The sequence below is a fragment of the Copadichromis virginalis genome, linkage group LG8, assembly GCF_057382275.1.
Source record: "Copadichromis virginalis isolate Kocher_CV1m ecotype Utaka linkage group LG8, C_Virginalis_male_GT1.1, whole genome shotgun sequence".
Classification (NCBI taxonomy): Eukaryota; Metazoa; Chordata; class Actinopteri; order Cichliformes; family Cichlidae; genus Copadichromis; species Copadichromis virginalis.
In genome coordinates this window covers 22,891,248-22,918,430 of record NC_140625.1, presented here as the reverse complement: position 1 = coordinate 22,918,430, position 27,183 = coordinate 22,891,248, and the positions used below count along the sequence as shown (strand labels likewise).

The following is a 27,183-nucleotide window of genomic DNA, read 5'->3' as shown; positions in this document are numbered from 1 at the left end:
TTGGTGCTTGTATATAAAGTGAATGAGTTTATGCTCTTCAGATGCGCTTTTTGGAATATGACGAGCTTGTTGTTTTTATTGTGGTTGTTTTCTCGTTCTCCTAAGTTTGGGGGTGCTATGTCCAGCACCCTTCGCCAGAAGAGTTTGAATGAATACAAAGAATATAATTAAATAATATTCTGAATTAGCACAGGCAAATTCTTCAAATGCAGATTTTTGAAGTGTAAGTAAAAGATGCTATGGTGGCGTACTGACAAACAACAACCCGGAGACTCTGGAGACTCTGAAACTGCTTTACCGGCATCACGGTGTACCCCTGTGTGAAAACCACATTCCTGACTTTTTCTATTGCTTTTTGAGATATGTAAAAAAAAAATCTGAAAAGAAGACGGACATTTTATACGCAGAGTACAGCCACCACACCTTAGGAGAGCAGTGGAGACAATTGTCTTTATTTATTGTTGTTCAAGGATTAAAGGGTAAAATAGAAACGTGTCTATGAGATTAGATGTATTTAAGAAGGTCTTAATAGCAAAAACATCATTTATTAAAAGCTTCTTTCTTCTCAGCTTAAGAACAGAATCAATCAATTTTAGACTTACAGGAACTCGGAGTCTGAACCGACTACTGCAAGTGCTGTGTAAGGAAAATACACCTTTTCACCTGGAAGTTGAGTACATCTCGATTTATGACGAACAAGAAACATTGAAGGTAAATGTATATCACCACATCACATTTATAAGTGCTGAATTTGTTATGTAGTTTATCAGTGGAACATTAAATTGCGTATAATAATAATAATTCTATGTTTCATAGATGCCAGCTCGTCGTTTTGACTACCCTGAAGTAATGGAGGGTGAGGTAAGGAATGGATTCAGAGAAGAAACTCTGATGGGAAACCCAGAAGTTCTCTATGAAGACAGAAAACAAACTGGTATAAGATGTAACCTCATTTTCTTCACCAACTCTGGAGCACACTACAGGGCTGCAATAGAAGAAGCTTACCCTCAATCCAACGCTATTCGAATGGAAATAAACAAGAAACTCAAACTTGAGCTCTGTGATGGAGGCACTGTGTCTATATTTGACAGTGGAAAGATTTTGATTCAAGGTAAAGAAGAAATCCTTGATGCATTTGAGAACAGGTTTGACACAATTAAACGAAGCGCAAATAGGAGAAGATAAGAACAGGTGTGGAAAACATTGGAGCAATTGAAAGTTGAAGAACCTGATTCTGAAACAGGACAAACAAAAACAGTCTAAATAAAATTTAAAAAAGCAGGGAAAGACAGAGCCTCAGTTTTCTGTTATTTGGGTACATTAGATGGGGAGAAATCAATATGGGTATTTGAACTCTTAATAAGTGATTATACTGGATATTTTATTCTGATTTGCAATACTTCTTTATTCTCTTTAAATTCTGTTATTCATTACATACATATGTTTTAGACTGGTGTCAGGAAAAGTAAATATGTTATGATTACAAACATAAAATTTATGGTGTCTTGATTCTAGCAGGACTGCAGCACACTGTCTTTCAGAACATCAGTTTTTCACAGTTACTGAGATTTAGAGTCTTTAGCTGCTCAAATTAAGATAATGTCACACCACCAGCATTCAACAGTCCTGCAAGAGGAAACATTATATATATGTGTGTGTGTGTAACCACGGAGATAAAAGGTCTTATGTACTGAAAGAAATCAATAAAATTTGATTATTCATGACTTTAACACTAAGAAATTATTTTGTGAAATTGTTTGATGAACACTCAGTAATAGAAAAAAAATCTCTGAATGCATGTATGTGTGACTGAGTGATTGAATCTTGTAGCATGAAAGTGTTTTGAATGCTCAACTGACTAAAAAGGTGCTATGTAAGTACCAACCTGAGTGTCATGGTCAGTGATGGGAATAACGGCGTTACAAGTAACGGGGTTACTTTTTTCAGTAACGAGTAATCTAATTACTATTTCTATCTAGGAGCCACATTCAGGTAAAAGTGTAAGATCAAATGATCCGTCAATAAAGGATAATGTTGGATCAGTGTTTCAATATTTATATCCTTTATTAGATGTGCATGTGGTTTGGTTATTTGCCTTTTGGTTGAAAGTACACTGAAAGAGGACTTTTTATTAGTGCTCTTAATAGTATTTTTTTTAATCTAATTGAATACAATCTATTTGTGTATGATTGTCAGTCCAAAGAGGGAGAGAGGAAAGAGGGGAAAGTACAAGTTCAGGAAGAACCAGGTAAGAAAACAGACAGGGAGTACTAACAGGCACAACACAAACTGTTAAACTGGCAAAGAAAAAGAACAACAAAAACAACTAATTTTACTCGTACAATCTGGAAGTTGTGTTCTCCCTATATTAAAGCTGCTATACAGAATCTGCAAAACAAACTGGGTTGTCAGCCCTGGCACTGCATCACCATACTGAACTTCAGTCAGAGGAAGTCATGGTTGCCAAAAAATTTTTGAAGCTCAAGAGTGAGGCTGGTGCCATTTCAGATATGTTAACATTGTACAATCTTCTGGATAATCAGATCTTCCCCACACTGTGAAAATGTTATTCAGGTTGACCTAACAAACCCAGTTAGCAGCTGTAGCTGTGAAAGGTCTTTTAGTGTCTTTCATCAGCTCCATACCTGGCTGAGAAGGACCATGGGTCAAAGCAGACTCCAGCACCTGGCTGTGATGTCAGTTGAGAAAGAGATGCATGAGAGACTTGACCACCAAAATGTGATAGACAGATTTGCCAACCTCAAGGTGAGGTTAAAATAAAAGAAAAAATCTGCAGAGCCATAGAAGTATCTGCAGTAAAGATCTTTTCATACATTGTATACATTGTACCAGAGGCCAAGGTGTCTCAATTTTTTAATAATATTTTGTACATTTCAAGGACTCTTCTATTTTGGAGTGCATTTTTTATGTATATATATATTATATTATACATACACATTAAAAGTGAATCTCTGTCCAAAAAATGCACTGAGTTTACTTTTTACTCATTATGAGCATCATTCATTATTCTCCCGCAGTAATTAAGGTTAGGATATTTATTTTTTTAAATTCCAATCCATTCTTCTTTGGCAGTAGTAGTCTTTAGCAGGATTTAACAATCGCATGAGTGCTGCTGTTTGACTGAGGAAGAATAAAGTATTTGTGGTAAGTCAACCACATTACCGCTTTAAGATGACAAAGCAACAAGGTGATATATACCAGTTTTTAAATTGTGTTGATAGGCCACGTAAAACCAGAGTCATGATAAACAATATATATGCGGCGTTTTTTCCTCAAACGTTTTGTGACGTTCACTGTCTAAGGACAGTGCTAGCAAGCACTCTCTGCTTATGACCAAAAAATTAAAAAACAAAGCAAAAAACAGCCCTTTCATGTTGGTGGAAAATGTACATGTAAAATGTAAATGTCAACCAATCAAAAAATGATATGGCAACATTGCATTTGGATGTTTAGGAAGAGGGGAAGTTTTAGGAGTGACAGTGAGAGAGTAAGAGAAAGACAGCAGAAAAAGAGAGAGAGCGAGTTTTGAGATTTGTGACGTTTAGTGTGTTTGGAGTGTGTAGTTAATGTGTTGTCTTGTGTAGTTAGTGTGTAGTGTTGTGGATAGTTTTGTGTTGTGTGTCAGAACAATGAGGCGACTGCTGTCTCCAGGTAGAAACAGGAGTGATACACCTGCTGCTGTCAGACCTGCAGGTATCAGGCTGTGATGTTCTCCTTTATAGTGGACAGAAATTTTTGGAGTGGCACAAAAAATTTGTGTGGCATCTTATTGAAAAAGGGGTAAAAGGTAAATGGCTGCAAATAACTTTGTTGTTTGCAAAACTTGTGCATATGATTTTAAAATTGGCCATTTATATTTGCATTTAAAGTTGTGAAATATGATCCATTAAACATGTTTGTGGTTGTTACAGTAAAAAAATATAACATACAGTATGTCAAAATGAAAACATAACTGTACATAACAACTGGACCCCAGAGGGTTAAACTTTTTTTAAAGTAACACAATAGTTACTTTTCAAGTAATTAATTACTTTTAGAATCCTGTAACTCAGTTACTAACTCAGTTACTTTTTTGAAGAAGTAACTAGTAACTATAATTAATTACTTTTTCAAACTAACTTGCCCAACACTGGTCATGGTCCAGGTGAAGTCCAGTGTTTTTTCCATGCCCACCCTGTGTTCATCTCATATCAGTCCTGGGGCAGAGCCCTCATCATGCCACCTGCTCAGTTCACCTATTCTTGATCCCCAAGCAATCAGGAGACATATTTTAGGTAAGCATCATCTTCTCTCCTTTGTCATTTCATCAGCTAACCTCACGTTGATAACAGTTCTCCTTGTTTCATGCTCGTTAAAATCTCGTGTTTACTTGATCTACTCTGTGCTTCTAGTTGCTCCTGGACTCTGGTCTCCACGGCAATGTCCCCGTTTATCACGCACACTTCACTGCTCATGGGTGCATCATTCATCACTTCAACCTACTCACTCACCACTCTAGGAGCTCAGCTGGGCGTTCACCTCCCCCAGAGCAGTTTACACTCCACACCCCAAGACCAGTCTAGCGTCCCCTGCATCATCTCTAACCTCCTTCCTCCCACAGTTTTGTCTAGATCACCTTTACGCCAGGAATCCCGCCTTTGTGTTGCCATTAATTCCTTTTTTTTTTTTTTTTTTTTTTCTTTTTTAAATGACATCAGAAACAGCAGTATGCGACATTACGTGATGGCAGAGCTTCAGTTCATCCTTTGTCATTTTTTTTTTTTTTTTTTTTTTTTTTTTTTAATAAATAGGACAGGGGGAATGAATGAGAGAGAGAGGGGGAGAGAAAGAAAGAAAACCAAAGAGGAGAAGAGACGGTGAGAAGGGGGGGGAAGAGAGAGAAAAAAAAAAAGAACTCCTGGGTCACCTGTATGGAGAAAAAAAAAAAAAAAAAAACAAACAAAAAAAAACAAACAGAGGAGACAGCAAACAACAAAGAGCAACATAATAATAGAGAAAACAAAGCACCATCACAATAAACTAGCTAGTCATAGATATCAATATTTACTAAATAATAAACGATATTGTGCAGCACGCAAGATAGACAGCGCACAGTGTGCTTTGAGGCAGCAGCCAAGAAAGCTTTAGTCCGTGTCTGTGAATACCCATGTGTGCATACCTGTGTGGATCAGCATGCTTGCATTCCAAAGGTTTCTCCATGTAATGATCTGCTAGGGAGTGTGGGGGGGCCACAGCCCCGTCCTCCAGGGTGTGAAGCGGGTATGGAGGAGATCAAAACTCCAGACATCCAGAGGCCCCCAGAACACAAGAGACCATGGAAGACCAACAGAGGGGCAGCCGCGCCACTGTTCCAGTAAGAGCTGAGGAGAGTCCCAGATGAGGGCTCACTCAGCAGCCGCGGAGCAGAAGTCAGGGGGAGTTGCAGTGACGCGCCTGTGAGCTCCGCCGGCCCCCAGCTGCGCCTGAGTGACCGAGCCCTAGGCCGAGAGGCCGGGGGCACCCCACCTCCACTGTGTTGCCATTAATTCCTGTGTTTAAGCAAATAAATCTAGTTGAAATCTCATCACTTTCCCCTGTGCTTGAATCGGCTTTTGGGTCGTAGTTCTTACATTAGCCTCCAGGCTCCCGTGACACTGAGTGTTCAGAAACATCATCACACATATTATCTAATGGTTTTTCTTTATTTTCACGACTATTTACATTGTTTATTCTCACTGAAAGCATCAAAATACGAGTGAACACACTGAATTATGTAGTAAACATAAAAAGTGTGAAATAATTCAAAACATGTTTTATATTTTAGATTGTTCGAAATTGCCACCCTTGTTTTGCACACTCGTGGAATTCTCTCGATGAATTTAATGAGGTATTCACCTGAAATGGTTTTCCAACAGTCTTGATGGAGTTCCCAGAGATGCAGAGCACTTGTTGGTCCTTTTGCCTTCACCTTGTTTTCCCATCTCATCCCAAACCATCTCGACTGGGTTTAGGTTAGGTGATTGTGGAGGCCAGGCTATCTGGCGCAGCACTCCATCACTTTCCTTCTTGGTCAAATAGCCCTTGCACAGCCTGCAGGTGTGTTTGGGGTCATTGTCCTGTTGAAAAATAAATGATGGTCCAACTAAATGCAAACTGGATGGCATGTTGCTGCAAGATGCTGTGGTAGCCATGCTTGTTCAGTGTGTCTTCCAACACACCATAACACCTCCTCCTCCATGCTTCACAGTGTGAACTAGGCATGTAGAGACCATTTGTTCATCATTTCTGCATTGCACAAAGACACAGCAGGTGGAACCAAAGACCTCAAATTTGGACTTATCAGACCAAAGATTTCCACTGATCTAATGTCCATTCATTGTGTTTCTTGGTCTCACCTGCTTTTTACTTGTCCTTAGTAATGGTTTCTTAGCAGCTATTTGACTATAAAAGGCAATTCCCACAGTTCAAAGTTTTTGCAATTTTCCAGACTAACTGACCTTCAGTTTTTAAAGTAATAATGGACTCTGGTTCTTGTCATATGAATTTTAACAGTTATCAGCTGTGTACCAACCTGACTTCTACACAACACAACTAATGGTCCCAATCCCATTAAGAAGGCAAGAAATTCCACAACTGAACCCTGACAAGGCACATCTGTGAAGTGAAAACCATTTCAGGAGACTACACGAAGCACACTGAGAGAAGGCCAAATGGTGGCTTTGAGGGATCTCAAAGTGGGTTTGCTACATAATTCCATACATCGTGCTTCATATATTTGATGGCTTCAGTATGAATCCACAATGTAGAAAGTAGTAATAAATAAAAAGACATTAGATGAGAAGGTCCAAACTTTTGACTGGTAGTGTAGTCAAAAGTTACCATTCATTTAATTATTATTAACCCAACAGGGTGGCTGTGGAGCAAGTTGTCATGTAACTGAGAGGTTGGTGGTTCAATCCCTGGCCAAGATACTGAAGGCTTAGTTCCTCCCAACAGATCCGATGGAATGTCTATGAATTATTAAAAACGATTTTAACTTTGTGAATAAGGCTTGTACTATAAAGCACCATGAGCGTTCAAACATAGAAAGTGCTATATAAGTATTAGTCTACTTACCAACTCTTTAAAAACAATTCCAAAGAAAAAATAATTTAATAGGAAATTTTTAAATAACTTTCCTCAAGCCTGTTTTTTTCCCAGTAATACTGCTGATACCTCCTTCAGGTCTTATTAACAACTTTTATAAAGTTGCAGGAAAAACACCAGATGTTACAGGATGAGCTCACCAGAAAATAAACACTGATAACACATTTCTGTATCTGAACATTTTTATGATTTCCAAAAAAAAAAAAAAAAAAAAAAAATGAGTACAGTAAAAATAAAAATTTCCTCCAAAAATGCTGCAGTACTGAAACTGGACGGTTAAACTGAAGAATACTCAGGCAGGGATTGGCCGATCACAGTGACACCTCGGCCAATCCCTGCTCTTCTCTCTTGGCCAGTGGAAGAGTCGGGAAGAAGCTGCATTTACGATGAAACAACAGGAAAGGGAGGAAAATAAAGGGGAACGGGAACATGAAAACACAACTATGAAGAACACTGAATCTCTGTTGTGAATTCTAAAACTTGGCAAAACCATCACTAACTTTTTACACCTTAAGAGTGACAAGACATACTCAAGGGTAATAAAATTACTTTTTTCTCTTATTCACATGAAGTTAAATCTAAATCTGTTTGAGTTAACATTAGATTGAAGTGGCCGTGTCCCTTTTAGAGCAGACCTCCTCCTAAAAATAAGGCATCTGTAGTGCTATCAACTGAAACAACTGCAACAGGAGGGTCACACATGCATTCAGCGATCACAAACACAGAGCTAAGAACATGGCTGCCATACAGCTGAATTATAAACACTTGTATGACGGCTGGGGGATTCTCTGTCTGTAACCTCAGGCAAAAAACAAGAACAGGACAATATTTAAAAAGAGTTGCAGAGATATAATGGCAGCACAAAGATCATGAAATAACTACGAGGCAAGCCACTGTGTCGCTACATGTGTGTGTGAAAGGAGCCAAGGAGCAGCGGTAAACAGTGATATGTTCTGAAGGCTGTTTTAGAGGTGGAGAAAGGCAGGAGAGGGGATTCAACAGCAGAAGGGTGGAGGAAGGGAGACTAGTGTGGACCATTGGTCAGCCATTTATGTGAAGGTGAGCCCAGCCTCGTTGTACACCTTGAAGACCTTCTCGATGGCGTTCACATAGGCAGCCGTCCGCAGGTCCAGACCGAGGTTGTACTTGCTCGCTGTTCGCATGATTTGCTACAAAAGAAGATGATGACACAGGTTTTACATGCTACACCACCAAGTTCAACATTTCAATGGATGCAGTTTCCTGGTTTAACCTGGTCAGTCAGACATTTAACGTTTAAATAGTGAAAAGTAAAAGGACGTCTTTCAGGACAATATAAAAACTTTAACTATCCTCTTCTTTTCTCAGTCCCTTCCCATCTCCTCCATCAAGAGACTGCATCTCTTGTTTAGGGGTCTAAATGGGTCCACATCAGGGTTGAAACCGGGTTAGATTTATCTCAAAGGTTAACATTTATCAGATGTCCACATCATAGCAAGCTGCTGTTCTGTTTTTATGTTTTGTTTGCTTTTTCAAAAACAGCCAATACCTTTTGATTAGCCTTGTCTCATGCTTTCTTTCTTTATGGTAGATTTTTGTTCTGTTTTCACTGTTTTTTTTTTCACTGTTTTCACTGAGATTTGAATTTGAATGCTAATCAATAAAATCAAAATCAAATCAAATCAGGAACTGGCTGGCATATATTTGGTTGAGAAAAACTAAATCTACTGTGTTTACACATCCAGCAAAGGAGTGTTCAAAGTCTTTTCAGTGAGTTTATACTAGATGGGTAACAGCAGTTCCAACAGTTTAGCCTTGACAGTAACAGTTGAAAAAGTTGAACTAATAACAGAGACCAGGTCGATAGACTGCATGTAATAGTTCCTTAAGATTCTGTCACTGCAGGAGTCAGAACAGGCTAGAGTAAGTTGAAGGAAATATAGAAAAGAGTTTATACAGTGTTCAAACTAGTACCTTCATAGAAAGGACTACAAAGAAAATGAGTTTAGACTTTATCCCATCAAAGTCTAATAAAACAGAACGAATATCAAATCAACGTTTAGCACATACTGTTATAAAATTTTGTTCCTGGAGGATCATCTGAACGTCAGCACTTTCCTTCCTAACATTGTTACCTCACAGTATAAAGTTCTCTGAGATGACTGTAAAATAAATAAAAGTGTCATCTCACTGGTTATGAAACATGGACTGGAGCACCATAACCACATTTACACCTGCCTCTCCATCACTTTGTTTAGTGCATGCTTTCCGTCTCACATACCCACAGCCCATTTAAAAAAAATAAGGAGAAAACTCAGAGCCACAACGAGAACAAAACATCCACACAGACAGAAAGCTCCTCGTTTGAACCCCCAACATTTCTTCTGTGAATCGACACACAAACTGCTGCACCACCACCCCATCCTGGAGCTCCATTTCAGAAAGCAGGAAATGTGAGAGCTGTGGTTTAAGCACTGATGTCCAATTGACCATAAAACAAGCAAACCATAATTATGTTGTGTGTGTTGTTAAACAGGACTTAATGACACCTAACAGGATGCGCCTGCTTACAAGTGGAAGCATTGTGCCTGATATTTTGTCTACCTGAACCAGTTTTTCAAGGTGCAATTACAGTGATAAGAAGAAATAAAAAAATGTTTGAGAACCACACCTCTGACCTTTCCTGCATGATCACTTACCCGAGCAGATCTCTCCATAGTGTAGGCCAATCCAGAGTGAACAATGTCCTTCTCTGAGGCACCCTGTAAAGGACGATTATGTGTTAACCCCACATCAGGCTGAGCGGGACACAATAGTAAAATAGTTCTTGGATTATTAATCAGTTGACAAAGAATAAACATTAGCTGGCCTGATCGCATTTATTGATTAGAATCAGTTTCATATGGAAGGAAATTCATCACACTGGTACGTGTGGTACTTTTACAACATTTAAACAAGAAATGCATGTGTATGACAGCAGCTGTTACTTACAGCAACTCTGGCCTGGAAGTCAGCAGTAGGTACGATGGGAATGGGTCCTCCCTGCTTGCCAAACTTCCTCTCTAAACTTTCCTGAACAGACACTAAAGGAGAAAACAGTAAAACAAAAATACAAATTAATCACAAATACTACAAATAGCAGTGATAACATGTCTGATTCATTGAGCGTATCATATAATTGGCTGTATGAGAGTGCCAATCAGAAAGTACATGAAGAAAGCAAAAGAGCGACACCAGAAGATAGGTGACCACAGAGTCAGTTGATTTTTAAAAAGGTAAGAAATTTAAGCATTTCTTCTCTAAATTCTTGCTGGCTACACGGTTTCACTCATTTTCTGTTTCTTTTGTTCTTTTTTTTTTTGTTACCCAACAGCAGCAAAAGATACTGCTTGTTTTAAAGAAGCTTATCTATGAGAGCCATCAGAACGTTGTTACTCAGAATGTTGTAAGTTGTTACTGTTGGGGGAAAGCAGCCTACCCTGGAACCACAAGAAATCAAATCGAGGACAAACTACATCTTAACCACGATGTAAAGGTGTTGTGTTTGTATTTCCTAGCGGAAAGATTTTGATTCAAGATTTTAAAAAAAATTATTTTTTTTTAAAAAGGGTACACAGGATGATTGTAAAGCATTTGAAGAAATTTTTCAGTCTATAAAACCTATTTACTACTCCAGAGAGGAATAAAAACTATAGAGATCTAATTCTGATCTGAATAAAATGTTTTGGGTCACACGTACGCACACACACAAAGAACTTGTACGAGTGATTTATTGCGTTTGTTTGTGTTTTATCATTATTTTTCATACCGATTTGCAGCATGTCTCTAACGAATAAAAGCTGTCAGACAATATAAATACAATCTGTGTCCAGACAAAAGCATGAACTGCAGGTTTGTACTCACTGAGGAGGTGGTAGTTTGAGTCCCTCTCATATTTGAAGGTTAGTCTTCCATAGCTGACATGGTTGAGATTCTTGAGCCACTCGAAATAAGATACCGTCACACCGCCAGCATTCAAGTACATGTCCTGCAAGTAGAAACAGTCTTCACTTCTCTGTATGGATAAGTGCACAGATGAAAAGGTCCTCTGTGTGGAAAATATGACTTTTAAAAATCTGATTATATATGTTAAAGGAGAAATTATTTAACAAGCACATATCGAAATTGTATTTTAAAGCAAGAACTAGAAACAACACTTAGTAATACATTCCATCATATTTCTAGTTAGAATTTATATTTACAAATGCATGTTTTCAGTCCCAGTCTATTTGAACATGAGGAAAATATTTTAATTTACAAAGAGTTTAACCCTCAGCAAATGAATGTGTTTTATCGAAACGTACGAGTGTGCTTTGATTAACCGTATTTGATGGATAGTAGTTTGTTTCTTGTGATCTGAGCTCAGAAGGATGGGACTTCGTGTCTTATTAACCAAGTCCTAACCAATTCAAATCTTAGACAAAAACATAATTACAAGAATATGTTTAAATAATAAAATAATATGCTATACTAATCTAGATCTAGCTTTTTGTATAAATTTGAAGATTTCATTTGCTGTGCTTTGCCCCTTTTTTCTGGAAAAATTTTTTTGAGGATGTAAACTGCTGAATGAGCAGAGCAGATTGTTTTTCCTGTTTATTTTTGCTTTTAGACTGTTTATTTCGTGTTACTGTTAAAAAAATAAATAAATGAAATGAAAAGATCAGCATGAAAATAAAATGAAATCGATGCTTTTATTCTGTGAACAAAACCTTGTTTAACCTGTCATGCTTAAATCTGTTCTACAGTTCAGCTTAATTAAGTCTGAATGTGTATGAATGTGCAATGTGTGCACATGTATTGTCATTCAGGGAATCAAAACACACAAAAAATAATTCACTTTAAACAAACCATAAAACTAGCTTGTATTTCCCTGTGTGTTTGGTGGTGTGTGTGCTTACAGGAATAACCATGACGTTGTTTTCCAGGAAGATTTTATCAGCACCTGGGGTGGTGGGACCATTGGCACCCTCAGCAATGATCTGACAAAAATAAACAAATATACTTAACCACTACCTGAACTGCTCAACCTTAATAATTTTAATCAAACTGACAGTTTAAAATCACAGCAGCTTTTGTAATCAGACAAAGAGTTTACCTTGGCCTTGATCTTCGGAGCATTGTTACGTGTGAGCTGCTTTTCTCCAGCTGCAGGAATCAGGATGTGGCAGTCCGCTTCCAAAATGTTCCCCTCATAGGGTTTGGCTCCTGGGAAACCCACGATGGTGCCATGTTGCTGTAGAGATGGATGTTTCAGTGGAGAATGAATAAGTACAATTTAAAAAATAAATTAGTTAATTAATTAATTAAGAAACGACAGAAATGAGGGGAAGACAGCAGTGCTGATACCAGTTTATAATCCTCCAGCTGTTTGGGGTCGATACCATCTGGGTTGTAGATGGCTCCATCAATCTCTCCAATGCCCACACACTTGGCCCCAAACCTGTGCAGGTACCTCATTGAGTGGAGACCCACATTACCAAAGCCCTGTGAAAGTCACAGCACATAGTTACAAATAATTATTCCCCTTCCCAATCAACAAACAAAATGATGTTCATTTTTATAAGCTACATACTCTGCTGCCACCATGTGGCCAGATGAGGTTAAGAAGAAAAAAAAATCATCAAATCATTATTTCATTTGACTATAAATGGGTGACAGCAGTACAGTATATATGAGATTTGAAATTTCTCTATGCATTCATCTGCACACACTACAAAACAGAACAAACATGTGAATATATATTACTAAAACCAGATGCAGCAAGGAAAAGAAAGATAATTAAACACTAATAACCAAGATTCTGTATATCCAACTCCAGAAATTGGGATGTAGAAAGAAGATGACATTGTGTATATAAGTTATAGATAAACCCCAAAGCAAGAGTCTCATAGTTTTAAAGCAACAATAAAGTTAATATCGCTAATATCGTTGCTGATATCGCCTTTTGGCCACTAACAGAGCTGTTGGATAAAGACAAGAACAGAGACAACTTTACAAATGATTTAAAAAAGAAAAAAAGAAGAAAAAAAAAAAAGAAAGAAAAAGCGAGTAAATATATACCCCTGCTTTCATCTTAATACCACATTAAAGATCTGCTCTGTCCTTTCTCACTAATAAATCTCTAAGAAAAATGTAATCTCAGCGCAGCACAGAGTAATCCCCAAACACAGACACGGATTAGCTTTTTGAACATCCACATCATGAATCAGCTGTCGTCACAGCTTCTTCACCTCCTCACCCTATCATCCCTCACTTTAAACCCACTCAGCAGTAATCATCAGCCTTCAAAATCTTTGTTTCTTTACAGTCACTGAATCTGAACTATCTGCCACTTTACAAATCTCAGTGAAGCCAGGACATTAAACTTCAAACATAATCTCAAGCAAATACAAGAAGATCCTTTAAAAAAATAAAATAAAATATCTGAAATCTGCAAGTCTTGCAGCTAACTTCACGGAGATGGTTAACTAAATGAAATGGATGTAAACACACAGAGCTATTGATCGAGAGTATCAGACTGCACTGCTGTCATGAAGAGGGGAAATTACAGAAAGTATTCCAAGAAAACAGCAGACACCACTGCTGAGGGCTTTCCTGCTTAGTTTGCGTCAGTGACACGTGAGGAGCTGCCATGTGACTACTGGAAATGAAACTGCTAAGCAAAATGCTTGCTCTTTGACTTTTTATCTCTGCAGGCACACTTCTGCTTTCACATGGTTACAGTTAAAATCAGCACAGCTTTAAAGAAAAGACAAGTTCCTTTTAATCAACACTGCAAATGATTCCAATACTGCATTTCATTGATGAGTTTTCATGCCTGATTCTAAAACATATTAGTTTAAACTCAAACTGTTTTTCACAAAACCAGCTGGAACTTGAGCAGCAGAGCAGCCCAGTTTCTTTAACTGGTTACTCTCGATGAATCATCCTTTTCCATAAACAAAGAAGGGAAAACTTGAGCTCGCTGCTGCCTGTGCGGTATGAGGAGATCAGGCAAAAACAGATGGCATGGCTCTGATTGAGGCACAGCTTTAAAACCCCTCATCACGACTTCAAATGAAAACTTAAGTCCTGTGACTATCAGGGAGAAAACAGCCGCACAAGAGTCTGCATCACTGAAGTCATTCTTCTTTGTTTCTCTTATCAAAGTGTACATGCATCTGTGTACCTGGATAACAAAGGTCTTGTCCTGGAAGCCAGGAGTGAGGCCCAGCATGCTCATGTAAGAAGCCTCATTAATGAAGTTCTCAATGCCATGGAAAACTCCACGACCAGTGGCTGAGATACGCCCGTGGATTCCTCCTTGACTGATAGGTTTTCCTGTCACACATGCATGTGCGTTGATGTCCTGTAAGGAGAAAAAAAAGAAAAAAGAAATCAGACCACAGCTTAAAACACTACTATATACACAGCATCTTTGCACACAGATTATTGAAACCTCAGTTGGGCAGTGTTGGACGAGAAACCGACAAACACAAAAACTTCCAGCATTATAACGAATAATGTAAACCAAAGAAACCAAGATTTTTTTAATGAATCAGGTATCTGGTATGTGCCACATACAACCTTATTTAATCAGTAGGTAGGCTAGACCATTACAAGAATTTGCAATAATTTATGCTTAACCAAAAACACCTTGTAGTATTTAAAAAAAAAAAAAAACTAACAATATTTTAAATGTTTATGATTCAAAACACTTGCCTAGATTCAACTATATAATTCCACAAATTTAGACAAACTCTTTAAAGCTGGCACCACCAAAAATGAGCAACCATGCATGAGTAATTTTTTCACTGCAAAGTTCAGACAAAGCCATCCAGTAGGCCAAATGTTTTGCCAAGCCAGAGCCAGTCTCCAGTGACCATGTCATAAAATGTCATGTGTGGCCCAGGTACCATGACACGTACTACACGTACTACCCAAGCTCCTCTTCCCTCAGATACCCAGAGTAGGAATTTGTGACCTACTCCATGGGGGTATCTGGAGCAGAGGTCACATGACTGTGTGAGGCGACCAGAGAGAAGAGTGGAACAGGACCAACACAGTTTTTAAATCATTGATATTCACACATGAATGAGCCAGAAGTGGTGACTGCTGGATATTGACCTTAACTGGAACATAGCACCCATCTCATGAATGTGAGCCAAAAAAATGACTACAACACAACCAGCAGGCCAATTTGGTAACGCTGGCATTACAACCTTTGTAGGGAATCTCCCAGTGTGAACTGGATCTATTTGTTTATAAACTAAACACTGATTACATTTAATTATCAGCATTCATTCTTGCACATCCTTTCTTAATTTATGAACATGCATAGCGTGCATCTGTATTATGTACCTGGCTATATTGTTTCATGTTTTTTGCACTTCTCTCAGATCCTGATCTCAATGACACAAACTGTTTTAAGAGTTTAATAATAACAAGAACAACAACAACAATAATTTAAAGTAGAAATATGTCTGTTACATGGTTTAAATCCTTAAGTTCTCAGTGTTTCTGGAACACCACTGTGTTCATCAATGTTGCTTGTCTCTTACCAACCAAGTATTAATAGGAAAAAATAAATGTCAAGAATAGACTGAGATATTACTTTTGTGTTTGCTTTTTGGATGTCTGAGGTTGTCCTTGAAAGGCATGGATACAAGAGTGTGCACCTAGGAGTGTTCCTGTGGTCAAAATGGCCTGCCATGTTGTGGTTAGTTGTAGATGCTTGCTGTGTGCCACAGTTGTGAGCTTTTTGTTTATTTGTTCGCTTTGTTTGTTTGTCGATTTAAAAATGAAAATAAATCTTATTTAAAAAAAAAAAATAGACTGAGATGTGTACTATTAAGCAAGATTAATGGGATAGCAAGAAATGTCAGTTTTCTGTGTCATAAAAGTGTTTTGTTTGTTTTTTTTAACTTGGCAAATCCCTATGGTGACTCATGTGCAGCACATAACCTGGTCTGCAGCAGGCTGTGCTCAAACTTTCGACTGAAAGCACCATGTTTTTTTTCTTATTCTTTTATTTAAAACAATTTTTCCAGTGCAATAATTGTTGGAGGAATACATTGTATATGTGCGAGTTGTATCTCACTGCTGCCAAGTCTCTCTTCCACAGCTGAAATATTTTAGCTATTCTTGACACAGATTAGAAAAATCGATCAGGCCATCACCAAGAATGCCTTCTCAATTATCAAAGTTCGTTCTACTTACTTGTAATAAGTGGCATTCATGAAAAGGCATATAATGCGTGAAATGCTCCTTTTCATGTGAGCATGCACAAAAGTGAGAAGCCCAGCTTATGTCATTAACTAATAACAGCAGTTATTAACTTGTCTGTCATCTGTGGGGGGATTTTCGATCCAGCTAATGCGCAGAGAGCCTGACTGTGTTGAACCTCCTTGGCAGTACAGCCCTCAGGATTATGCAATCAACACTGTTAATAATTTGAAAGGGATTATATTTTTTAACTTTGAAACAATAAGGTGTTGTAAGCAGAGAGAGGGTAAAAGATATGAGTAATATTATGGTCTTTTCTTGCTGCTAATAAGTAAAATATCAGTCAACAGAGTTCTCTGACAATTATAGTTTTTAGATCAAACCAGTTGTAAACAACACATGATTGCATGTGAAACAATAAACATGGGTAAACATTTTCCATGTTTAATCAAATAAGCCTTGTTTGACAGACTGAGATAGCACAATGATTAGCTGATAACACGAACAGAGGCCTCAGTCTGAAAAGACCCTTTTAAGACATGAGGAATGCTTCTGTGGTCAGCTGGAAAGGGCGAGGCAGGAAACCACTGTTCATGGTTTATGTATGACTCACTCCTTGTTTTTTTAACTTAGCCCATTTTAAAATTTGTGCCAAAACTGCAGCCAAGTCAGACAGACTGGCTATGCCGTCTACAAAATAATATATCTATTAAGTCTGAGAACTTACAGTATGTGCAATAGTGTTCGCATACGTGTCGGCAATCCAGGACATTTCCCTCTCGCCTGTGCTCATGTCAGGAGCAGGGACATCGATGCCAGGTCCTGTTGAGCAAAGATGGGAAGGAAAGGAAAGGGAGAGAGAGAGAGGGGAAGAGAGTTTAAAAAAGAAAAAAGAAAAAGAGTATAATATCACAAACTCTGAGCACCAGGCTTCACGTCCTTGTGTGACATAACCATGTGCCTCAAAGGGCCTCAAGATGTGAAAACAGCAGCAAGCATGCAGACAGAAAGTAACTGAATCTGTCCACTGACAGATAGACAGACAAGTGCTGCAGGCAGATGGTGGGTACCTTTTTACCTCCAAGCTCCACAAGCAGCAACTATTGTTGACTACAGACAGCGTCATATCCCTCAGTAGTAAAGTAAACACATTATGAACATTTTAAATGCATCCAGGTAAGGGTGAATAAACAGGTGGTATAAGGGCCCATTAACCCATGGAACCAGTGAACAAGTTTTCTGTGACTTTGCTCAACATACTAAACACATCTATGCCAGCTTCCTGGAGAAAGTAAATGAAATTACCATTTTATTCTCTGTGAGGTTGAGTTAAAAAATAAATTATTCTGCCAAATGACCAAGTAGTGACAAATATGCATACTTGTTCCCTTGTTTTGATCTTTTTTTAAAAAAAATAATAATAATCTTAGGTTCTTTAATGTGATCTTAAAAGGCTGATTTTGTCAAAAAGTTGTCCATCAGCTAAACTGGAACGACCTGTGCCAAACAAGAACAATTATGTACCCTCAAGCAACTAACCCAGTATTCTTTCCCCATATACTGTAATTAAGCAGAACATTTTATGTCAATTTGTACTTCCAAACTAAATTAGTTACTTTGCAGATTCTGATTAATAATACATAACCAAAGTTATGATTTACTATTAAAGTATACCTGGCAATATACCCAGCAGTATGTGAAGTTTATGAGCCCAAAAATTAGCCTCAACTTTGCCACCTACTGCCAAGCTTAGTATTTAAAGTATAAATCTAGAAGAAAAAAAAAATCAATAAGACGGATTTCGAAATATATTAGTTTTACTTTTGTGACTTTTGATACTTTAGCACCCAAGTTTCAATTTTTAAAATGCCAACTTTTACTCTGTAGGTTATCCCTATGTACTTTAACTTAAGAAAAATATCAGTGCACCTGCATCTTGTCCTGACTATATACTGTAAATATGCATTAGCTAATTTTTTTATGATTTTTTGGCTTCTCCACCTTTATAAATATCAGAACCAAGTTTCCTTAACCATTATTAGTTGTCTGCCCTTTTACTTGACACAGACACACTCTGAAGGACCCCAACCTGAATAAACACCATTAGAAGACTGGAAATGTTTACCTTCATGAGTGCAAGTATTTACCTCTCACTTCTAAAGCCCATTAAACAGTTAAAACAACCAACCACACACTAGAAACTCACCAATGAAGCCCTTCTTGGCCAGCTCAATCGTGAATCTCCTGGTAATCTTCTCCAGCTCATTGTCCTGCAACAAAGTGTGGTTACATTACTTCCAGAAAACTAAACAGTTCATATAAACAAATTCCTATCAGATGTTAAGAAAGATGCGCAAGGCATCTGTGAGGCTTTGTGAGGGTTTTCTCTTCAGTTGACTATAAGCTTAGATGAACAGTTGATGACCTTTAAATAAATGACAGTGCCCTATAATTAAGCAATCAAAGACAACAACAAAAAAAGAAAAAAGAAAAAGGCTTGTCTCCTTTACCACCTCAAGTTTATTGAGTGATTGATCTCTTATATTGTTGTTGTTACGAGGGTTTTATTAATTATGTGAGAATAGGCTTGCAATCAGAAGACTTACAGAGTAATTCTTAGTATTGATCTTGACTCCAGCTTTGGCTCCCCCAAATGGCACATCTGGAAGATAATAATACAGCTTTATAACCACAAGAACATGCATACATTACTTTACAAATACACATGAAGACATACAAGATAGAAGCAGGAAAAAAAGAAAACTATTTTTTGGCATTTCCACATAAGTACCAACCTCCTGTACAGTATTAATATGTATGCAGAGTTCAGGGATGACCTTCTGTAGACTTTGTGGAAGGCCAAGACTTTAATGCTTACCAACAACAGCACATTTGTAGGTCATCAGAGAGGCCAGGGCTTTCACTTCGTCCACAGACACATCTGTACTGTAGCGGATACCTGAGGGAAACACACACAGAGGGAACAATTTGTAACAGGGCCTGTAAAGAAAAGCTGAAAATAAAGATCTCAATGGTTTTCCATGCACAAAATGTAACCTTCCCCCATATTTTCCATGTTTTTATTAGCTCATTAATCAGTTCAAGTGTGTTATATATTGATAGAAGATTGTATATTCAGTCTGTAACCTGGATAAGTCCTTGACTTCAGTCAAACAATCACCTTTCCTTACAAAGGTTTTTCACTGAACTGCCCTTCAAGTATCTGTCTCCCAGCCATAATAATAAATTCTCTGAATTCTCTAAATACTAAGGGAAGGCACTTCAGCGTTTCCTTGATTATTTTCTTTAGCAGAGGATACATTGGACCTTTTTTTCCCCAAAGAAAGGGAGATCATGCCATCTTCACAGTAAAGCACCAAAAAAAAAACCAAACAAACAAAACAAACAAAAAGTCCCAACACATAATTAATACATTAGTTAAGATTGAATTTGCCATTGCATGGCATGACTTGCTGTTTTGAAGCTTCAGTGGTAGGCTATTAAAGGCAGGGATGAAATTACTTTGCTGCAATAAAATATATTTCTTATCAAGCTGTTGCCATATGTGAAGACTGTAAAACAGCTAACAAGTAAGATTATGAGCTACATTAAAATGACAAGTGAATTTAGGGGTTACCATTTTCCATTAGTTATATTGCCAGCTTTTATAACCATCTTTAATTAAGAGACTTCACAAAATTAGAAGTGGACTGGATCACATCTCAAGCATGAAGTGATAATGAGTGGACATGGACAGTATGGGCAACTAATCTCAACGCGATACCCATTTTATTTCACTTTATAGGGCATCCATTCCCCGTCTAAAACCACAGCCTCGGTGGGCATGAAGTCATATTGCTCACTGGTATTTTATTTTACTTTTTTTTTTTAACATGACCTCCATGAAACAACACGATAACAACAAGTTGGTGAAGGTATTTATAATGCACTTTTTATATTCCATTATCAGAACATTGCACTTTCACCACAGCAGCATCAGACCAATAACATCCACTGTCATATCATGAAGCAGCCAGAGTATTCTTGGTCTTAAAGTGTCTCCCCTGTCTGTAGAGGTTAGCAACAGCAAAAGAAAATGAATAACAGAAGGACTGTGAAAAACCAGACTAATAATGACTACAGAAGACCACATGAATGGGGTCAAAGATCGCCAAGTGTGTACGGCAGTCAGGGCAACATTAAAGGGTGGGTGGAGACCAAATGAACCAATCGTAGCCCCCCATTGTGACCCCAGCCCTTCAGCTGGAGTCATACCTTCCTGTTTTCTGGCGTTTACTAGCGTCACCGCAGCAACATGTGCAGCATTACATGAGATCATATAGCATGTCACGCTACCCCCGTCTCATTGGCACAGTGTGTGTGCGCACACGAGTTAGATGGCAATACCAAAAATAGTGCAGGGTCCAGGGTTAGCTTACACACACAAACCCAAGGACGAAGCGCACAAAGAGGAGACAGCAGCATGTTTTGTGTGTGCATATCTAGCTATGCTTGTTCAACTGAATACTGAAAACTACAGCACAAGTAAAAGCCCCTCCTACTATGGAATCATCTTACACAGAGGCCCTCCAGCACAGACAAACACCACCAAAGCAGTTTTAGCCAGAGTCAAAAGGGAACTCACTAGCATTTTAAGATTTCTCTTAACCAGGTTTGTTCATTTTTGCTTAACAGATGTTCTAAAATGTCAGGAAAATGCATACATTTCTGCCAAAGGCATCATATTCTCATTTTCTTTAGAGTGCATTTGTTACATACATAACAAATCCCACCAAATAATCATTAGGAAGCAGGAAACATCCTCCACTTCACTGGATTACGGAATTTTATCCGTACATACTAGTATTTTCATTACTGCAGTTAGAGCTTCTGCTTTCTTTTCTGTTCTGGCAATACTGCATTAAACTATAGTGAATGGAAAAAGGAGGTACTAAAAACATTTAAAAACAAAGCTCTGTGTTTCAGAGCATTGCCCCTGCTCTTATTTTCCATTCATCCAAAGATCAGCTGAATTCCCACAGCCAGCAAAGGACAATTGTATGTTTACTGATCAAATTTTAAAAAAGGAGGGGAAAAAAAAAGCCTGACTACCAAACCATCCCCCATCCAACCATATTTTCCCCACCCAACCAACAGAGACCCACAGCAACAAGTACCAAAACAGACTGTAAACACATTCCTCTAAAATGGGTGGGCAGATTTTTGAGTTTTCTCTCAAAGTTAAACTTCCTTCAGCACTCAAACTAATGGCTCTCTCTTGTCCAAACAAAAGTGCCAATTATCTAACATTAGATTTTTTTTTAAATGTTATTTTTAGACTGCAAAATTCTTTGCCATAAATATATTTAAATAGTACTATAACCTGTACATTGGAATTCTTTTTTAAAACCAGGTTGTTTTCTGTCTCAAACTGGGGAGAAACTGCACGTGTTTACATCATTAGTTCCCATACAGTGGAGATAAAGAGTTGGCGTTTCTTGATTTAATAAATGCATTTCCATGTTACTTTATTTGTTGACTGTAACTACTATTGAAAACTACTATTCATGGTGTTAAAAGCTTGGCTAATTATTTTTCAATTTTTCCTCAAGAAATATTAACAGACTTGAAATGATAAGGGACACACTTATTAACTTTCAGTCCTTCAAAAATCAGAACACTGAATAGACCCATTTAAAGGAATTTGGACAGCTGTAAGCAGATATTTTTATCAAGGTGTAATTCACAAGTCTTTTAGTGTTTGAAGTGTAAATTTGTCAGAGAAAGCCTCTGATTAGGAACGGAGGACTGTGACACTGTTTTGTGTTGTTAAATGTGCATTTTAATGAAACTGGTTCTACTTAATGTCTACAAGTTTTTATGCAATATCAGATGTCCTCTGTATCTCCATTTTTTTTCACAGTGTTGCACAGTTCACATGTGACATGAAATAACCTACAAATGTGTTACACTTCTGCACAAAAAAGGAGAACAATGGTAATCACTATGCAGACTATACAAAATCTCAGTAGCCTTCTTCAGTTTTGCATGCACATTCACACAGACAACACTTCTTGCATTCACATATCCAGTTAAAGGCAGTGTGGTCCAGCCTGGCAGCTGTCAATCTATGTGGCTCTCAAAAGGGGGAAGATGAGCACAACATGCACACTCAGACAGCCTTTGCACTTTGTAGTTTGATCTGAATACAGCAAAAGCTTCATACACTACATCAATGATTAAGCCATTGAAAGATAACAACTTCAAACCATATTCAGACCATTATCCATGGGACTGTCATGAAGGACCAATGCTTCAAGCTATTTCAAATCTGTAACAACTGCATATGACGGCTAAACCAATATAAGATCATAAACTGGGCCTGATAAGAAATACGTTTAAATGATGTACTTTATTCTACTCATTTCATTTTTACTGGCTCAAAATGATAATTTCTGGACATTAGAAAATTAAATATGTATTTTATACTGAAGTTAATTAAACCCCACTTAAAAAACAGACAGGTGGGTTTCCCTTGTTAAAAACCCAGAACCAACCCAGTGGTAGGCCTTTAATAGCGTACCACTAAAAAGTGGGGAGACGCCCAGGCCCCTTTTTTGATATGCTGGGTGTAGAAATCACTCTTCTTCTCTTGAAAGTGAAACTAGGTGGTTGTTGCTTTGTGGTCATCAAAGTGCCAAATATGCATTTTAAAAACTCAGCAGCAATGCCACTTCCCAAACTCAGTTACTCCAAATTCCACAACTTTTGCTGTGAGCAACTTCATGTATCAACTGTTCTTTTTCTGTATACATCTGCCAACCAAAAGAAAAATGCAGCTAACCAAGTTACAGCTCAGCTGTAGGGGGCTGTTGCCATTAAACGTTTATAAGCTGTCACTACCATGTACCTCTTGTCAGTGGTACATGGAGACTTTCTTATATGCCTGAAAGGTGTAGTTGAATAGAAATAAATTGTTCCTACATAAAACTGCTCACAATAAGATCTGTATATTTTATTTTGATTAGTCATGTCATTATATTTGGGAAGAGATATTGCTGTTTTCATTTATTTTTTCTTTTAAATGGGACAGTTTGGTCGACAGGCAAATGCCATTTATTTCCACTCTTCGATTTTATGATACCTACAAAACTGGGTAACACACCAAATAAAGAAAAACCAAAAAAAATAAATAAATACATCTGATTTTGTGTCAGTTACACATTTTTATTACTACTATTGCGACTACACAAAACGTAATGAATAAGATTTAAATTTACTATATTACTAAATATCAAAGGGTGTAACTGTGTAATTTGAGTAGTTAAACAAGTAGTCGCAAGTAGCAAATAGTTAAACAGATTGGTTTCTTGTGTAGTGCAAACTACAATCAGCTAATTTGTAGGTGTTAATTATCTGGTTGGTTCTGTGGCTGCAAAAGTGCCTTACTGCAACAGTATATAATGAGAGATTAACGATATCTCACATGGATGAATAAAGTTTGTCTTACACAAAATTAAAAACAAGTTGGCCTTGTCCACAAAAGACTAGAGATAGATCAATAGATGAATAAATATACTTTACACACATTCACGTGTACACCTTTGTGGTGAACTGTGCCCTGTTACTGTTACTGTAACCATAAGCTATTAGTCCAGCATGATCATGGCTTTAGATTTTCAGGAATAATGCTACTGTGAAGGGCAGTTCATGCAAGACTGTTCTGATTTGTCTTTGGATCGGGGAGATACTCGTGATGCTGGACAAGCTTATTGATTTTGAACGTCCCTATATTGCTTCTGAGTGCTGGTTACTGCCTGGACAGGCAGTAGTGCTATAAATTCATAAATGGGTTATATTACCGTTAAGTGGTTTGTCGGGTGGGTGGTGGTGGGTGAAACATATTTCATGTGGGTGCCACACTGACTCATCTAGGCAGATAGTTTACCAACCTTTTTTTTTAACCAATTCTTTTGTACAGGGCTCAGTGGCAACATGCAATGACCATGTCTTGAACAGAAATAGGTCTCCCCTACGATGGGGCTGTGTTCACTAGACTAAGCAGCTGCTGTGGAAAGGTTTCACAGTGTCATTACCAGGCTAGTGTCTCTCCACACCACTGAAACTTGCCCTTTGTCTGGTCAGCAAATGAAATGCATGTCTTCTTTCTTCAGAGAATTCCTCTTCTCTATAACACCCTCCCCCATCTGTCACACTGACAAATAGGATGCCTAGAAACACAGCCACCCCCTCCTAAATTTTAATGCCTCATCTTTTCTTATGTACATTGAAACCTTCTGTTCACAGTTTACCCAGGGTGAGTCGCAGCAGTAGCCGATTGAGGCTTCTGGTTTTGAACCTTGAACTATATACTCAAGAGCAAATGCAATAGCATACCATGTTTTTGCAGTAGTTTTAGGTGGATCTTAATGTAGACTTTGTCCTGTTTTCCTGTGTTTTGTGCTGCACATGGGGAGATGTCAGCATAAAATTATGTATGACACCTGATGCCAGTAGGTCTGTTTTCTCCATAACATTTAGAGTGAGACTGTGCTTTAACTCTTGATCAAACCACAGGCTGACAAACTTAGTATGCATGCATAACTACCTTAAAAATTGAAGTTTTTTAAGACTGGACAAAGTATGGGTAACTGCTAGTTTGCAAGCTAACCAACTAGAGCAGATACAGGTGAGGAGGAAGGTCACTGTTGTTGTGACACATAATAAACAAACATAGGAAACATGATGCTAATTTAGCAGTAAAACGTCTAAGGTTCAATTACTGGAGTAATTCGTGTTTTTAGTTTATTTTATGCTTTTTCAAAGCAAGCTAGCATTGCTGCTAAATAGTGGTAAAAAGCTGGCTAAAGCTAGCTGTCAAACGGGTTGGTGGAGGTGGTTTGGCTCAGTTCTTACCCCCTTTGCACGGTGTCCTGTGCTGGCTGTGTTGGGCGCGGTAGCCCTCCACCACCTCCCACTCTCCGTTATCCCTCTTGATGGGGAAAGACACGCTCAGGACGTGATTACAGGGCTTGATGATGCGCAGGATGCCCCGCACACGGTTCCGCTTCTGCTCTGGGCTCTCCCTAGTCTTCAGATCCTCCACCAGCTTGTCCTCTACGATAGCGGCCCCGCGGTCGAAGAAGCCCTCGACCATCCTGAAGAAGTTAGGGTCGTCGGGCTGGTTTGCTGCGTCGGCATAGCGACGGACCCTCATCAGGGAAGAGGACGCCGGGAGAGCGGAATCCACGCACCCCGAGGCCAGGGCACTACCCGCAGAGCGGCTCAGCAGCTCCCCGAAATACCGATACATGACTGAAACTAGCTAACCGTGTGAACAAACTAAAGAAAAGGAAACTAAACAACAACAAGGACAATGGGGGTGACGACAGGAAAAGGGGTTAGAATGAGAGACACAAAAGCTCTTCACCGTGTCCCGTCCTCTGGCCGAGTGGGAAATGGCATGTCGTGTCAGTTTGCTTTAAAAGGCAGCGCGAGCCGACCACACCAACTGAGGCTCTCCCAGACGCACGCGGAAGAGGAGGGCCTACATGGGTACGCGCAATTGCCAAACCGTTAAGAGTGCGCGCTCCCGGGTTTGAACCGTTGTTTTAAGCATATTTCCAGTGAAAAGAAAAGGTCGGGGCACAAATAACCGGCACGAGCCTCCTCTTTCTCTCTTGAGTAATCAGGCATATAGATCGGTGCAAAATTATATCTAATATAAAACATAAACTGGTTTTCATCAGGATAATGCCATATTCAGTGCTGTCAGAAACTATTCTGCCGCTGCTTAATTTCTTTCTTGAAGTTAAAGACAGTGTTTATGATTCAGCAATAAGAAAGAGAGTGGGGAGTGTTAGCATCCATGGGGAGAATTCCAATGAGAAAGCCACCATTGACCAAAATAAACACAATCTGTCAAATGCCAGACGAGGGATTCTTGGCATCCTGATGATCCCCAGAACGATAGGGAAAATGTTCTGTCGAATGTCGAGAAAAAAGTTAAACTTTTTTGGAAGGTTTCAAGGGCAGCATTTCATGAAAGAACATATAGGCTGTCAACCATGGTGGTGGTAGTGTAATGGGGTGGGGCTGCTTTGCTGCTTTATGAGCTGGAAAACTTGCTGTTAATGGAACCATGAATTCTGCCCTTTCCTAGAAGGAGAACGGCCAGTCTGAAGCTCAAGTGCATTTGGGTTGTAACTGGTTATCTCAAACACTTTATTGCAGTTCTTGCTGCTGAGGTTGGCACAACCAGTTATTAGGTGTACAGGGTAATTAGTTTTTCCACATAGAGCCAGCTAGGTTTGGGTGGCTTTTTTGCTTCACAAATGAAATCATCCTATAAAAACAGCGTTTGTATTTACACTGTTTATCTTTGTCTATTTTTTAATGATGTAAAACATGTAAGTGTGACAAATATGCAAAAACCTGAGAAATCAGGAAGACCTACCAACACCTACACACTTTTGCTCCTCTTCTCTTCCTCTTTTTTAAAATTTCCATCTATCTAAGGATCTCAACATTTCCTCCTCCTTTTCCTAGTTCAATAACACTGTATTCTTCTCAGTTATCATCAAACCTTCTTGTGTGACATTTCAAGTGCTCTAGAGCCTCCAAGCAGCTGTTTAGTTTGCTTATGCCTCAGGTCGGTGCTGGATAAACCATAGAAAGAAAACCAAATGTTGTATAAAACTACAGCAGCTGAGCGTGTGTTTTAAGGAGCGGCACTGACTCTTCCATCCTGGTTTCTTCTGATTGGTAAAAGGCATCTACTTCTGCCTGGGAATCTCAGCAGCCTTATGTATT

The 27,183-nt window shown here is 38.5% G+C and overlaps 1 protein-coding gene and 1 long non-coding RNA gene across 2 annotated transcripts; one reads left to right on the top strand and one right to left on the bottom strand.

Annotated features, from left to right (window-relative positions):
* Positions 1–650: 650 nt before the first annotated feature.
* LOC146703396 (uncharacterized) lies at positions 651–982 on the top strand. Its single transcript, XR_014922096.1, has 2 exons — positions 651–711; positions 817–982. It is a non-coding gene; the product is annotated as an uncharacterized LOC146703396 (long non-coding RNA).
* A 7,079-nt stretch (positions 983–8,061) lies between these two features.
* Positions 8,062–25,917, bottom strand: glud1b (glutamate dehydrogenase 1b). The gene is made up of 13 exons (XM_085466596.1): positions 25,288–25,917; positions 19,250–19,330; positions 18,978–19,033; positions 18,578–18,641; positions 17,099–17,193; positions 14,336–14,515; positions 12,514–12,651; positions 12,263–12,400; positions 12,066–12,146; positions 11,029–11,152; positions 10,117–10,208; positions 9,825–9,887; positions 8,062–8,315 (listed from the first exon to the last, which is right to left on the bottom strand). The coding sequence occupies exons 1-13, from the start codon at positions 25,682–25,684 to the stop codon at positions 8,196–8,198; spliced, it is 1,629 nt and encodes a 542-aa protein (XP_085322722.1). The 5' UTR covers positions 25,685–25,917; the 3' UTR covers positions 8,062–8,195.
* Positions 25,918–27,183: the final 1,266 nt, after the last annotated feature.

What these genes read in the sequence shown, in the direction of transcription:
- glud1b (XM_085466596.1), bottom strand. Translation starts at nt 25,684, where the DNA reads ATGTATCGGTATTTCGGGGAGCTGCTGAGCCGCTCTGCGGGTAGTGCC. An exon ending in CTCCGAAGATCAAGGCCAAG is followed by an intron (nt 12,147 to 12,262) that starts GTAAACTCTTTG and finishes TATTTTTGTCAG; the next exon opens with ATCATTGCTGAGGGTGCCAA. An exon ending in ACTTCCAGGCCAGAGTTGCT is followed by an intron (nt 9,888 to 10,116) that starts GTAAGTAACAGC and finishes CGTCCTTTACAG; the next exon opens with GGTGCCTCAGAGAAGGACAT.